The sequence below is a fragment of the Hypanus sabinus genome, chromosome 21, assembly GCF_030144855.1.
Source record: "Hypanus sabinus isolate sHypSab1 chromosome 21, sHypSab1.hap1, whole genome shotgun sequence".
NCBI classification, from domain to species: Eukaryota; Metazoa; Chordata; class Chondrichthyes; order Myliobatiformes; family Dasyatidae; genus Hypanus; species Hypanus sabinus.
In genome coordinates, this window is record NC_082726.1 from 56,612,709 (window position 1) to 56,629,394 (window position 16,686).

Genomic DNA, 16,686 nt, shown 5'->3' on the forward strand with positions numbered 1-16,686 from the left:
AGGCTAAGGTGTTGAGACAAAGGTGAAGTGAGGCCTTGTTCTGGTCACTGATCCAGAACTTTTACTCTGCTCTATGCTAAATTGCAGTGCTGGCTGCACTGATGCCTGGCTTTGCGCCTGTGTTCTTGCATCACTACATCCGGCTTTGCAATGAACCATGCCTGCAAGTGATGCCTGGCTTCATAAAATTCCAGTTCTGAAGCTATTTGCTTACTTTTATTGTTTGCACAATTTGTTTTATGCCATTTGTGAAACTCCAGTTCTGAAGATTTGTTCTTTCTTTCTCTATGCATGTTTGATGGTTTTTTTTAATGGGTTATTTTGGGGTTGCTTTGTTTTTGTGGCTGCCTGCATGCAGATGATTCTCAAAGTTACCATAAGGTAAGTTACCATAAGTTACCAAAGTATTATCATACTTCAATAATAAATGTACCTTGGACTTTGAAAGTAGAACTGACAGCTACAAAGCTCAAAGACTGACCTTGCAGGAAAACACTCCACTACCTCACTATTTTTGCTCTCCCTTTTCACTAGTTTATTTTTATATATATTTCTTATTGAAATTTACACTATATTTTGTGTGCAATGTACTGCTGCTGCAAAATAGCAAATTTTATAAGTTACGCCAGTTATAGTAAACCTGATTCTGATTCAGTTAATTAAGCCATTGTATTAGGTCTGGTATAGTTAGTGGCTACTGTTGGAGTAATGACGTGAATTTTTTTCTCAATGCTCCAACATATTTTTATACAGTGCCACCACACAGAAACAAGCCCTTTGCCCTATCCAGTGCATGGCAACTTGTTTCTGCCTGGTCCATTTACCTACACTTAGACTATTTCCCGTCCGTACCTCTCCTGTTCAGCTACCTATCCAAACTTCTCTTAAATGTTGCAATTGAACCCGCATCATCCACTTCCAGTGACAGTTCTGTAGGGTAATGTTATGGGTAGAAACATAGGCATAATTCACAAGTACCAGCATTGAGTTGGAGTTCTGCTTAAGAGGCTGGTCTGACATGATGACGTAATGGCGTGAAGTTTTTTTTTACTGCGCTCTATGCTCTTTGTTTGGTTCACAATAAAGGAGATGTTGCAGTTTCCCTTAAGCGTAAAATGCCTGAGCTGTTTTATTTATGAAAACCTACAGTTTGTTCCACACTCAGGGATTAAGACCATAAGATATAGGACCACAAGCAGGCTATTAGGCCCATCGATTCTGCTCTGCCATTCAATTATGGGCTGATCCAATTTTTCCAGTCATCCTCACTCTCCTGCCTTCTTCCCATATCCTTTGATGCCCTGGCTAATCAAGAACCTATCAGTCTGTGCCTTAAATGCTCCCAATAACTTGGCCTCCGCAGCTCCGAGTGGCAACAAATTCCACAGCTTTACCACATTTTGACTGAAGTAATTTCTCCGCATCTCTGTTCTAAATGGACGTCCTTCAATCCTGAAGTCGTGCCCTCTTGTCCTAACTTCCCCTACCATGGGAAATAACTTTGCCATATCTAATCTGTTCAGGCCTTTTAACATTCGGAATGTTTCTATGAGGTCCTCCCCTCATTCTCCTGAACTCCAGGAATTACAGCCCAAAAGCTGCCAGACATTCCTCACATGGTAACCCTTTCATTCCTGGAATCATTCTCGTTAAACTTTGAACCTTCTCCAATGTCAGTATATCCTTTCTAAAATAAGGAGCCCAAAGCTGCGCACAATACTCTGTGTGGTCTCACGAGTGCCTTATAAAGCCTCAACATTACATCCCTGCTCTTATATTCTATACATCTAAAAATGAATGCCAACATTACATTCACCTTCTTCACCATAGGGTATCCTGCACAAGGACTCCCAAGTCCCATTGCATCTCTGCATTTTGAATTCTCTCCCATCTAAATAATAGTCTGCCCATTTATTCCTTCCACCAAAGTGCATGACCATACACTTTCCAACATTGCACTTCATTTGCCACTTCTTTGCCCATTCCCCTGAACTATCTAATTCTCTCTGCAGGTTCTGTTTCCTCAACACAACCTGCTCCTCCACCTTTCTTTGTATCATTGGCAAGTTCAGCCATAAATCTATTAATCCCATAGTCCAAATCATTGACATACATTGTAAAAAGAAGCAGTCCCAACACCGACCCCTGTGGAGTTCCACTGGTAACCGTCAGCCAGCCAGAATAGGATCCCTTTATTCCCACTCTGTTTTCTGCTGATCAGCCAATACTGCAGTCATGCTAGTATCTCCCCTGTAATTCCTTGGGCTTTTGTTAAGCATCCTCATGTGTGGCCTTCTGAAAATCCAAGTACACCATATCTACTGCATCTCCTTTGTCTACCCTGCTTGTAATTTCCTCAAAAAATTGCAGTAGGTTAGTCAGGCAGGATTTTCCTTTCAGGAAACCATGCTGGCTTTGGCCTATTTTATCGTGTGCCCCCAGGTATTCTGTAATCTCATCCCTAACAATCAATTCCAACAACTTTCCAACCACTGATGTCAGACTAATAGGTCTATAGTCTCCTTTCTGCTGCCTCCCACCCTTCTTAAATAGCGGAGTAACATTTGCAAGTCATCTGGTACAATGCCAGAATCTATTGATTCTTGAAAGATCATCATTAGTGACTCTACAATCTCTCCAGCTACTTCCTTCAGAATCCGAGGGTGCATTCCATCAGGTCCAGGAGATTTATCCACCCTCAGTCCATTAAGCATCGAGCACCTTCTGAGTCCTAATTTTCACTGCACATATTTAACTCCCCTGACCCTCTTGAATGTTCGGTATTCTGCAGATGTCTTCCACTGTGAAGACTGATACAAAATACGCATTCAGTTGCTGTGCCATCTCTGTGTCTCTCATTACAATAACTCCAGTGTCATTTTCTATTGGTCCTATATCTACCCTCAACTCTCTTTTACCCTTTGTATACTTAAAAAAGCTTTTAGTATCTTCTTTGATATTAGTTGATTAAGGATCAACTTTATTCACCACACACCAGGGTTTCTTAACTGGGGTTCTGCAAGAAGTCACTAGGGGTTCCACAAGAGATTGTGATTAGAAAAAATAAACATTTTTTAAAGTTTGCTTGATGCTAGCACTCGCAGTGCTGGGCAGTAACTGCCCCTTAGCAATCTCATTAGTCTCTCTGCTCAGTATTGCAGTGTACAGTAGGACTGCGTTTATTTGATTGAGTCTATTCTTAGTTTTTGACGGACTGGTGCAGAGCCAGCAACCTGTCTCTGAATGTGAACAAAACAAAAGAGATGGTTGTTGACTTCAGGAGGGCACAGAGCAGCCACTCCCCACTGAACATCAACGGCTCCTTGGTAGAGATCGTAAACAGCACCAAATTTCTTGGTGTTCATCTGACCGAGAATCTCACCTGGTCCCTCAACACCAGCTCCATAGCAAAGAAAGCCCAGTAGCATCTCTACTTTTTGCGAAGGCTGAGGAAAGTCCATCTCCCACCCCCCCATCCTCATCACATTCTACAGGGGTTGTATTGAGAGCATCCTGAGCAGCTGCATCACTGCCTGGTTCGGAAATTGCACCATCTTGGATCGCAAGACCCTGCAGCGGATAGTGAGGTCAGCTGAGAAGATCATCGGGGTCCCTGTTCCTGCCATCACGGACATTTACACTACACGCTGCATCCGCAAAGGAAGCAGCATTATGAAGGACCCCATGCATCCCTCAAACAATCTCTTCTCCCTCCTGCCGTCTGGAAAAAGGCTCTGAAGCATTCAGGCTCTCAAGACCAGACTATGTAATTATTTCTTCCCCCAAGCTATCTGACTCCTCAATACCCCAAGCCTGGACTGACACCTTGCCCTACTGTCCTGTTTATTATTTATTGTAATGCCTGCACTGTTTTGTGCACTTTATGCAGTCCAGTGTAGGTCTGTAGTCTAGTGTAGCTTTCTCTGTGTTGTTTTTTTTATATTAGTATGTTCAGTCTAGATTTTTGTACTGTGTTATTAACACCATGGTCCTGAAAAATGTTGTCTCATTTTTACTATGCACTGTACCAGCAGTTATGGTCGAAATTACAATAAAAGTTGACTTGACTTGACTTGAGTAAGAGGAGGCAGTTGATAATTGGTGAGCACAGTATCGCAGGATTGGGGAGGACGGTAGGCTGATGAGTGTGAAGTGTGTTTTCCGAGCACAACCTGAGCTTTGATGCCAGCCTCTCCCTCCCCAACTTCCTGTACACACTGAAGACTGCAGTCCAATTGTGCACTCAATATCAGATTTACTGACCTGCCCCAGACGAGTTCTGGATTTCTGGAAAAGAAGAGTATCCTGCCATTCATAGGAAAACAATGAACATTTTGCTGCAGTTTTCAACCTCTTACATGAATTTAACAAGCATCAAGAGCAAGGACAGAAATCATCTCGTTTCAGTTGAAGGTGAAATCCATGTGTGCTTATCTCAAGTTTGACCCAGAATTTTTTGCAGCAAAAAAATTAACACCAGTTTCCCATACTAGGCCTGTATTTGAGCCTGATCATATATGTTACTTAGTAAGAAAATGTTTTTTTGGAGTATTGTGTAGAATTGTGTCTTAAGCTATATTTTCATTCATATTGCTTTGGCTTGTGGTTTTTAGTAACTTTACAATTCAACATTGTCAGTAAATTTTCATGCTGTAAATAGCATTAATTAAAATCAATTTACAGCCTTTATTTAAATTAAATCTACTGAGCCTACCTTTAGAAAAACTAAATCCCATTTTGGCTTAAGCTAATTATTTAACAGAAATTTATTTTGTTTGCCTTATGAGTTTTTAAAATTTATGAAAGGGAAAGAAAGAGGTTAATTTCAAGAAAGATTCAAAAGAGCATTTATAATTATTTTTGAGTTGTTATATATATAATTTACTAATCATGCTAATGTACTGTGAGCTGTAGATATAATAATTTTAACACAGGGGTTCCCTGAGACCTGAAAATTATTTCAAAGGTTTCTGCAGGGCAAAAAGGTTGAGAAAAGGTTGCCACAGATATTTAAATGTATTAGTGTGTGGTGCAACATGCAACAAAGACAACATTCAACAATTATAAACAATAAAGAATTAAATAAAAATAAAGTTATAAGTACAAATATGTCATCACAGAAACAGACCTTTTGGCCCATCTAGACTGTGCTGAACATTTAAACAGCTGCTCCCACTGACCTGCACTGGAAGCATATTCCTTCATATCCTTATTATCCATGTACCTATCAGATTTCTATTGAGTGTTAAAATTGAGCTCGCATACACCACTTGTATTTGCAGTTTGTTCTACACTTTCACCAGCCTCTAATAGAATGGAATAAATATGCAAAAAAACGTAACTACCAACATCCATTTATAATGTAAACAGCTTTATAAAAATTAATTTAAGGCGTTTACAGTGCAGTGCTGTGATGGGCATGACAGGTAGAAGGGGTGGCTAACTAGTCTGTTTGATCAGATTAACTTCCTAGGAGAAGAAAGTTTTAAGATGGTGTGAAGTTTTTGTTTTAATAGCTTTTTCGCACTATCCAGAAGGGAGCTGTTAGGAAAGACATCAAATCAAGTCAAATCAAGTTTAATTATCATTCAAACCATACATAGATACAGCTGAATGAGAACATTCCTCTGGGGCCAAGGTGCAAAGCATTCAAAATAGCAAGCAAACATCCAAATATAACGAGTAATATAATTTAAACTATCAAGCAAAGAAGCATATTCATTTAAAAAAAAACATATATAGTCCAAGAACCTGAGCAACAATGTCCAGGAATTGATGGTACAGACTCCCAGCAATGTACAGTTGGCCCTCCTTATCCGCGAATTCTGCATGCGCGAATTCAACCAATCGCGAAAACCCGGAAGTGCTCTTCAACACTTGTTGTTTGAGCATGTACAGACTTTATTTTCCTGTCATTATTTCCTAAACAATGTAGTTTTACAACTATTTTACATAGCATTTACATTTTATTAGGTATTATAAGTAATCTAGAGATGATTTAAAGTAAATGGGAGGATGTGCATGGGTTATTGTGGATTGGGATCGAAAAAAGTCAGAAGTTCTCTTACTAAGTAAGTCAGAACAGGTACATCCAGTGTTATTTAGCGTCAGTTAGTCACATGTTTGTCTTAGTATATGGTATATATTTTATCTTTCTATGCATATAAAACGCTTAAGAACGTACGTTTCAGTGCTGGGCTTGGGAACAGAAGTTCCCAAGTTTGATCCAGTGACAGATCGCTCCTGAGTGAGCTCTCCACCGTGCCGGGTTGATGTGGAGGATCAAAAACCCAAAACCCAATAATTAAACCATTGCATTGCATTGTTTATTAATAACTGTAGCTTTCATTGGGGCAGAGCCTTTCTCACTTTATCCTTTAAAATTGTTTCGATCGTTGACCGACTGTAGCCTAACACTTTTCCAATGACCGATGGCATTTCACCTCTTTCCAATTGCTTTTTGTTTCCACTTTATTTTCAATCATGATCGTGATTATTTTCGTGAACAGAAACACTGTGGATTCAGAGCAGCGCCGCTGGATCCTAATGTCCAGCAGACTGAGAAAGGTTAAATAAGGTCTGGGATTCTGCTGGGTCCTAAGGTCCACCGCATTGAGCCAGTTTGAATAAGGGACTTGAGCATCTGCATTTTTTGGTATCCGCGAGGGGTGCTCACGGATAAGGAGGGCCGACTGTACAGATGCATGCAGTCTGGCCTGTCATTCCATCACTTGAACATGGGAGGGCAGCACTGAAAGGTGAGGCTAAGCCCCAGCCAAGCTTAACCATGGTGTGGTCCTTCTTTGTTGCTCAGCTGGTCAGCAGCAGCAAGCCTGAGGCTTGAGGCCTAGTTCTCACTACTATCGAGGCTGCACAGCTCCCATGTTGATGTCCCTCCACCAAACAAGATGGATATCCCAATGGGCACCTTTGACACCTCGGCCAGCTCCGCCGCCAACACCAGTCCAGCTACTCCGGTCAACGAGCAGCTCACTGATGGAGTACCCCTGCAGTACCCGATATTCTTGAAGTAGAATTATCTTTGGATTGTAGAAAACAAATTTACAATGAAAAAAGCACCTTTGGTTGGTTCCTGAGATAGTTGGAACATTTGCACATGCGGCCATCTACCGAAAGTCCTGATTTTACTCATGGGTGTTGTCTGCAGTGATTTTTCCTGTCTGCTTCTTTGTCCTGGACGCATACAAGTCGTGCACTGATGGTAGATTGCAGCAAATGAGCTTTTCTGCTGTTCTCCCCTGTTCAGCCATAGTTTTTGTATATTATGATAAGACACTGCACCGAACCAGGTAGTAATAGTGTCTGGCTTCTTCACTCAGAATGAAGATGCCCCCTCCCAGATTTCCTTAACTATTTCACCTTTCACCCAAAACCTATGACTGTTAGTTCTGGTCTCACCCAGCCTGAAGGAATAAACCTGCATGAATGCATCAATGGAATTAAAGCTGCAACAGATCATGAACAACACGTTGGAGGAACTCAGCAGGTCGGGCGACATCTGTGGAAACGCTGACTGTTTGTTTCCACAGATGCTGCCCGACCTGCTGAGTTCCTCCTGCGCATTATGTGTGTTGCTTTGACCCCAGCATCTGCAGTGTATTTTATGTAACAGATCATAAAGGTGGCTTGTGAACATTTGTTCAGGATAATGACTAATCGAAACTGTTGGGGCAGTATTGTCCATATTCTGCAGAAAACAAAAAAAAAACAAAATGAAATTTCTGACCTTTGATCTGCCATTGATACATTTTTTTTCTAACAATTCCTTCCAGAAAGATACACACAATAAGCTTTGATTGGCATTATCAACTAATAGTACCATATCTCTTTCCATCATCCATGCAGTAGTATATGGTTGTGCTATCTGCTTTATATTGTCCCTAACATTCTACATTTTACACTGAAAAAATACTTTCTGTTTCAGATTGCAATGTTTTCAATGTTTCATGCTTTTTTTTCCCCCAGAGGTTATATTGAAGATAAATTCTGTAGGGATCTGCGGTACCGACATCCATTTCTGGCAAGAAGGAAAACTGGGAGACTTTGTTATCAAGAAGCCCTTAGTTCTTGGGCATGAAGCCTCGGGTACCGTGACTAAAGTCTCCTGTGGTGTGACTCATCTGAAAGTAGGTCAGTCTATAGAGATCTGTATTGCAAAAGATGCTGGGAGAACATTATAATTCAGAGGTAAAATTGCAATAGAGACACAGGCAAGTTAGTTCCTTCTGGTATTTAACTGAAGCCTTCTCCACTTTATCCGGCACTGCCTCCCTCACATTTATATAGCTTCCTCTTAAATACTTAAAGCTAATTTAGACCATAAGACCATAATACACAGGAGCAGAATTTGGCCCATCAAATCTGCACTGCTTTTCCACCATAGCTTCTCTACCCCACTCACCTGCCTTCTCCCCATAACCCTTAATGCCCTTAAGTAATTATCATTCTGTACTTTAAGCATACCCAATCATCTTGCCTCCACAGCCATCTGTGGCAGTGAATTCCACAGATTCACCACCCTCTGGCTAAAGAAGTTCCTCCTCATGTCTGTTCTAAAGGGACGTACCTGTATGCTGAGGCTGTGCTGTTTGGACCTAGACTCCCCTACTATAGGAAACATCTTGTCCATGTCCACTCGATCTAGCCTTTCAATATTCGATATTCAGTGTTTCTATAGGTTTCAGTGTGATCCCCCTCATTGTTCTGTAGACCAGCAAATACAAGCCCAGAGCATGCCTCACGTGTTAACCTTTTCATTCCCGGGATCATTCTCATGAATGTGCTTTCTGCATTGCCAGCACATCCTTCCTTTTTTAGGGGCCAAAACTCTGAAACTGCCCACTGTATTGCAACTGCTATCTGACCAATGCTTTATAAAGCCTCAATATTACATCCTTGCTTTTATATTCCAGTCCTCTCAAATGACCTTCATCACCACTGACTCAACCTGCAAGTTAACCTTTAGGGAATACGACACAAGGACTCCCAAGTCCATTTGCAGCTCTGATTTCTGAATTTCCTCCTCCGTTTGGGTGAATTTCATCAACTATTTCTGATTGTGGGTTCAGTCTCTAGATGAAGGATTTTGTATTTATATTCGATTTATTGTACATTTAATTGAATTGAATTGAATTTATTTCTTACATCCTTCACATACATGAGTAAAAATCTTTATGGTATGTCTCCATATAAATGTGCAATGTGCAATCATAGTGATTTATAATAAATAGAACATTCAGTGTAATATAAAGCCCTCTCAAGTCAGCGTGAGTTTATCAGTCTGATGGCCTGGTGGAAGAAGCTGTCCCAGAGCCTGTTGGTCCTGGCTTTTATGCTGCAGTACCGCTTCCTGGATGGTAGCAGCTGGAATAGATTGTGGTTGGGATGGCTTGGGTCCCCAATGATCCTGTGGGCTCTTTTTGCACACTTATCCTTGTAAACGTCCTGAATCATGGGAAGTTCACAACTACTGATGCGTTGGGCTGTCCACACCACTCTCTGCATAGTCCTGTGATTAAGGGAGGTACAGTTCCCATACCAGCAGTGATGCAGCCAGTTAGGATGCTCTCAATTGTGCCCTTGTAGAAAGTTCTTAGGATTTGGGGGCCCATACCAAACTTCTTCAACTGTCTGAAATGAAAGAGGCGCTGTTGTGCCTTTTTCACACACAGCTGGTGTGTACAGACCACATGAGGTCCTTGGTGATATAGATGCTGAGGAACTTGAAGTTGTTTACCCTCTTAACCCGAGATCCATTGATGTCAATAGGGGTTAGCCTGTCTCCATTTCTTCTGTAATCCACAACCAGCTCCTTTGTTTTTGTGACATTGAGGGAGAGGCTGTTTTATCGATACCACTGTGTCAGAGAGATGACTTCTTCCCTATGTAGGCGACGTCATTATTGTTTGAGATAAGGCCAATCAATGTAGTGTTGTCGGCAAATTTAATTAGCAGATTGAAGCTGTGAGTGATGATGCAGTCATGGGCATATAGCAGGGGTTCCCAACCTGGGGTGCCCGCACCCAGTGGCTTGTGTGCTTGCGTGATGAGTCACGAGTCATCACTCAGCCAGCTGCCAGTGCGCCTTGAGAAATGGTAGTAACATTTGTCCCAAGCGCACTCCAACTCATCACATTAGTGAGGTATGTCAATGATGGTGCTGTGAAGGAAGATTTCCTGTTTTGTAAAGATCTGAAAACAAACACAACTGCAAAGGATGTGATGCAGCTGGTGAAAGACTTCTTTGCCAAACATGATTTAGATATCAAAGACTTTGGAGGAGTTTTGGTGTGCAGCACTGGATATGTTCCCAAGACTTGGTGGAAAAGCACTCCATGTCCTCATTCCATTTGCAACAACATACTTGTGTGAATCTGGATTCAGTTCTCTTTTGTCAATCAAGACAAAATCTAGGAATCGCCTGAATCCACAGGCAGACCTGCGGATCGCAATCAGCAAGAAAGTTCCATGTTTTGACCAAATCATGAATGAGAAGCAGCAGCAAAGATGTCATTGAATTTTATGTTCACAATTGGGATTGATTTTACTGTTTACAATTTTTTCTGAATAAATTAGAATTTAATTGCTCAATTTATATTTGCATTTTATGCACTGAGTTAAAAGCTTATTTTTTTAAGTTCAACTTGTTCACCTGTAGTATTGTATGTGGTTCAAAAATTAGAAATTAGACTTCTTCATCTTCAAATGTGATTTTACTTTTGTAGGGGGTGCAAACATTAATCAAACATTTCCTAGGGGTGTGGGGCATAGAAAAGGTTGGGAACCACTGGTATACAGGGAGTAAAGGAGGGGACTCAGTATGCAGCCCTGAGGGGCTCCTGTATTGAGAATCAGAGAGATGGAGGTGAGGGAGCCCACTCTTACAACCTGCTGGCAATCTGACAGGAAGTCCAGGATCCAGCTGCAACAAGGCAGGGTCAAGGCCGAGGTCTCTGAGCTTCTTGTCGAGCCTGGATGGAACTATGGTGTTGAATGCTGAACTGTAGTCCAAGAACAGCATTCTCACATAAGCATTCTTCTTCTCTAGATGTGTAAGGACGGTATGTAGAGCAGTGGCTATTGTGTCATCTGTTGATCGGTTGTATCGGTAGGCGAATTGTAGGGGGTCCAGTTTGGGTGGTAGCAAGCTGCAGAAGTAATCTTTGACCATCCCTTCAAAGCACTTGCTTATTATTGAGGTGAGTGCGACAGGATGCCAGTCGTTCAAGTATGATGCTTTGGTCTATTTTGGTACAGGGACAATGGTGGATAATTTGAAGCAGGAGGGCACTTTATACTGGGAGAGGGAGAGATTAGATATGTCTGTAAACACACCTGCTAGTTGTGCTAAGTACTCACCCTGGGATGCCGTCCAGTCGCACAGGCTTGCGACTATCCACTTGTTGGAAACACCTGTGTACCTCAGCCTCAGATGACCAGGTTGCAGATTGTAGTGGTGGCTTTCCTCGGAGGCTCAGAGTTAGCGACATCGAACCGAACATACAAGTGATTGAGCTCATCTGGGAGAGACGGGGCGACGTTGGCAGCACCACGGCGTTTGGCTTTGAAGTCCTTGATGGTATGCAGCCCTCGCCACAAGTCAGGTGTGCTATTTGTTGTGAATCTTGACTCAGTCTTCTCCCTATATTGTTGTTTCGCAGCCTTGATAGCTTTGCACAGATCATAGCTGCTTTTCTTGAGCTCTAGTTGATCTCCAGTGATGTAAGCGCAATGTCACTGAAGCTGCTCACATGGATCCAGGGTTTCTGGTTCAGGAAGACCATGACTGACTTCTGGGGGGCAGCGTCATCGAAGCACTTCCGGATGAAGCATGTGGCTCCATCAGTGAACTTGGAGACGTCCTCATCATGGAAGACGTTCCAGTTTCCATCATCAAAACAGTCCTGCAGCATGGAGGCCGATTGGTTGGACCAACAGTGACTGCCTGTTTCAGCTTCTGCTTGTACATCAGTAAAGTCTTGATCGAAGAGTGATCTGATTTTCCAAAGGCTGGGTGAAGGAGGATGTAAGCATTGCGGAAGGGAATGTGGCAGTGGTCAAGTGTGTTATCTCCACGAGTGCTCACCTGGATGTGCTGACAAAACTTCAGAGAGACTTTCGTCAGCAATGCATGATTAAAGTCACCGGCGATGATGAAGGCAGCCTCTGGGTGTGCAGTCTCCAGCGTGTTGATGGTCTCGTTCAGTTCCTCGAGAGCCAGGTCAGTATCAGCCTGCTGTGGAATGTACACCGCTGTGATGATAACAGCCGTGAACTCCCTAGGCAGCCAGTAGGGTCTGCACAGCAGCACCAGGTCTTCCAGATCTAGGGAACAAAAGGATTTGAATCCATGCATGTTCTGGGGGTCAACCAAGCACTATTGACCATGAACCATACCCCTCCTCCTTTACTCTTCCCAGTGAGATTTTTTGACCTATCTGCCAGGAACAGGGAAAACCCAGAGGGCTCAATGGCATGATCCGGTATCTCCTCTGTCAGTCAGGTCTCCATGAAGCACAAAATGTTGCATTCCTTTGCTTCCCGCTAACAGGAGATTCTGCCTGTCAGTTTACAAAGCTTGTTATTGAGGGACTAAACATTAGCCAGGAATATGCTAGGGAGTGGCGGTCAATTTGCATGCCGTCGCAGTCTCACCAGGATGCCGGCTCTTCTCCCTCGCCTCTAGCGCTTCTTCCGAGGTAGTGGCAGTGTAAGAGATGAATCTCCCATGGATTGCACAAGCAGAGGATCCCAGATGTTCAGAAGGGTTAGTCTATCATATCTGATATGACTATCAGCTACTTGAACAGAAAATGTTAAGAAAATCATAGAAATTAGTATACTGTAGATTTGGAACAGAGCACGTAAAACAGAGAAGGACTCTTAAGTTTCTTCCACCAAATCCTATCACATCCTAAAAACTTTAACACTCAGGTTTTGATTCGTAAAACCTGTCCATGAGTCATTCTGGTTAATCTTCCCTATAAAGCCAAACTAATGTCCTTGGAAAAAGGGAGACACAAAAGATTGTAGATCCTGGAATCCAAAGCAAAGAAAAACAAATAGCTGGAGGAACTCAAGATTAAGCAGCATCCATGAAGGGAAATGGACAATCAACATTTCAGATCCAGGTGAATGATCTGGACTTGGAACATCAGTTGTCCATTTCCCACTACAGATACTGCCTGACCTGTTGAGTTCTTCCAGCACTTTTGTTTTATTTCATTCTGGAGAAGGAGGTTTAACTCCTGGAAAAGCAGCTCTTGACTTTTGACTTTTAATGCATCCAGAATTGGCCTAGCAATACATTTACTAGAAAAACTTTGCTATAAATGAAGGTAGGAAGGGATGGACAATGGATGCAATCTTCTTGTAACAATCTTCTTGCTTCCTTGATATAGGGGAAATTAGCGAAGGACAAAACTAATTAAGTGAATTTCCCTCACCTTTGGAGTTGGTAAATTTTATGGACTTGAGTGGTTGATGATTTTCCATGGAGTTAAAACCAGTCCCATCTATATTGGATGTCCTTACCTTCCCACCTTAGATCTCTCATCTTGAAATAGGTTTGGATCACGTTGGTATCAGACTAGACATATCAGCATTCCATCTGTTAATGAGATAAAGCCATTCACTGGATCTTGTGGTGCAGATCCCGATGATAGCAGGACAGGTAGATGAAACATTCTTGTTATTATCACAATATAACAAGGATGTAAGCACATTGAATAGGGCAGAGAAGTGATTCTCCAGAATGATGTCAGCACTTAGAAGCAGAAGCAATGCACACAGAATGCTAGAGGAGCTCAACAGGTCATGCAGATCTATGGAAAAGTATAAACAGTCAATGTTCTGGGCCAAGGTCCTTGTTCAGGGTTGAGAAGGAAGGGAGAAGGTGGATTAGGGGAAGGAGGCTAGCTGAAAGGTGATAGGTGAAGCCAGGTGGGAGAAGAAGGTTAAGGGCTGGAGAATAAGGAATCTGATAGGAGAGGAGAGTGGACCGTAGGAGAAAGAGGAGGAGACCCGGGGAGGGGTGGAGGAAGTAATAGGCAGGTGATGAGAGGTAAAAGGTCAGTGTGGGGAATGGGGGGGGGGTGGAATTTATTTACTGAAGGAGAAATCGATATTCTTGCCGTCAAGTTAGAGGCCACCCAGATGGTATTTAAGGTGTTGCTCTCCAACTTGAAGGTGGCCTCGTCTTGGCACAAGAGGAGGCCACAGACAGACATGTTGGAATGGGAATTTGAATAAAATGCTTGGCCACTGGGAAGTTCAGCATGTGACAGATGGAGCGGAGTTGCTCAACGAAGTGGTCCCCCAATTTACTACAGATCTCTCCAGTGTAGAGCAGGAAGCATTGGGATTACTGGACACTGTAGATGACCCCAGCAGATTCCCAGGTTATAAACAGAGGTAGTTTAAGCTGGGGCTCCTCAGAAGCTCAGAAAGTTCATGATGAGTGTGGTGGTGAAGCAATTAGGTTACAAGAATAGCAGTGCAGAAACTGAACATAGAATAGAATTGAATTGGATTTGAATTGACTTTATTACTTACATCCTTCATATACATGTAAAAATCTTTACGTTACATCTCCGTCTAAATGTGCAATTTATAGTAATTTATATAAATAATATATACAACAGGACAGCCAATGTAACATAGAAATACAATTGTATCAGCATGAGTTCATCAGTCTGATGGCCTGGTGGAAGAAGCTGTCCCAGAGCCTGTTGGTCCTGGCTTTTATGCTGCCGTACCATTTCCCGGATGGTAGCAACTGGAGCAGTTTGTGGTTGGGGTGAATCGGGTCCCCAATGATCCTATGGGCCCTTTTTACACACCTGTATTTGTAAATATCCTGAATAGTGGGAGGTTCACATCTACAGATGCGCTGGGCTGTCTACACCACTCTCTGTAGAGTGCTGTGATTGAGGGAAGTACAGTTCCCATACCAGGTAGTGATGCAGCCAGTCAGGATGCTCTCAATTGTTCCCCTGCACAAAGTTCTTAGCATTTGGGGGCCCATACCAAACTTCTTCAATCATCTGAGGTGAAAGAGGCACCGTTGTGTCTTTTTCACCACCTAGCCAATATGTACAGACCACGTGAGATCCTCAGTGATGTGTATGCCGAGGAACTTAAAGCTGTTCACCCTCTCAACCCAGATCCATTGATGTCAATAGGGATTAGACTGTCTCCATTCCTCCTGTAGTCCACAACCAGCTCCTTTGTTTTTGCGACATTGAGGGAGAGGTTGTTTTCTTGACACCACCGTGTCAGGGTGATGACTTCTTCTCTGTAGGCTGCCTGAGATAAGGCCAATCAATGTAGTATAGTCAGTAAATTTAATTAGCAGATTGGACATTTGGGTGGCAGCACAGTCATGGGTATATAGCAAGTAAAGGAAAGGGCTTAGAGTCAGAGGGGCAGAGGTGAGAGAGCCCACTCTTATCACTTGCTGGTGATCTGACAGGAAGTCCAGGATCCAGCTGGACAAGGCAGGGTGAAGGTTGAGGTCTCTGAGCTTCTTGTCGAGAATCGCAGCAGTGGAAAGACCATTCAGCCCACAGTGTTATCCTGATCTTGAGGTGCCAATTTATATGAAATGCCCTTCTGTGTATATCATTCCATTCCCTTCATAGTCATGTGTCTATCTACCACTCTGTGCCTAAAAAAACAACTTGTCTCTCACATCACCTTTACACTTCCCCACCCAGCCTTCAAAGCATGCCCTCTGGCATTTGACATTCCTACCCTGACCCAGTCTAGATCAGGATAGAAGACCTGAGTTCAAATCTCAATACACCAAGTTATCATAAATTCTCCATCACAGGCACAACCCTCCCACCACTGAGCACACATCAAGAGACAGAACCTCAAGAAGGTGACGTCTCTCATTAAGGATCATCAGCATTTGGGACACGCCCTCTTGTCATTACTACCATCAGAAAGAGGAGGAGGTACAGGAGCCTGGAGATACATACTCAATGTTTTCGGAATGGCTTCTTTGCCTCCACCATCAATTTTCTAAATGGTCCATAAATCCTTGAATATTATCTCATTAGTCCTTATTTTTTGCAGTTGTTTTGTAATTAAGCTAATTTTATATCTTTGCACAGTTCTGCTGCCACAAAGCAAGTTTCATATCATATAAGACAGTGATAATAAAACTAATTCTTACTCTGATTCTGAGACTTGATGAGCACCTTCTCCATCATAAAAGAAATCTTAAAACTCCCTTGAACATCATCGTACACTCATACTTCGAGGACTACAGCAGTTCAAAAAGACAACTAATCATAACCTTGGGGGCAATTAGGAATTACAAAGTCCACATACTTTGAATGAATTTAAAAACATATGGAAATATGAAGAAATGGGTAATCAGCCTCATCCTATTCACTGTCACAGGAGCTAGTTCTCAGCCAATTTAATTCAATACATTTGAAATCAAGAATTAGCTTAAGACGATTGCATTCAGAAAGGGCAGTGAGACCAGGCAAAATCTCACTGTTACATCGGCTTTGTTCTAGATCAAGTTTACAGCAGACAAGCTGTTACAGTACTGCCACAGCATTAGTATTTACCCAGTTTGGATTTTGTCAGTACTACGATATTCCAGACCTCAATGCAACTTTATTCCAGATACAAAGGTCCTGATAAAGG

General features: G+C 42.4%; 1 protein-coding gene across 1 annotated transcript in view; it reads left to right on the forward strand.

The window, feature by feature from the left end:
• Positions 1–16,686, forward strand: part of LOC132379075 (sorbitol dehydrogenase-like) — a 50,707-nt gene that overhangs the window by 6,718 nt on the left and 27,303 nt on the right. The window contains exon 3 of the mRNA XM_059946613.1: positions 7,987–8,151. Coding sequence (XP_059802596.1) covers positions 7,987–8,151 — 165 coding nt within the window. The remainder of the gene's footprint in view (positions 1–7,986; positions 8,152–16,686) is intronic.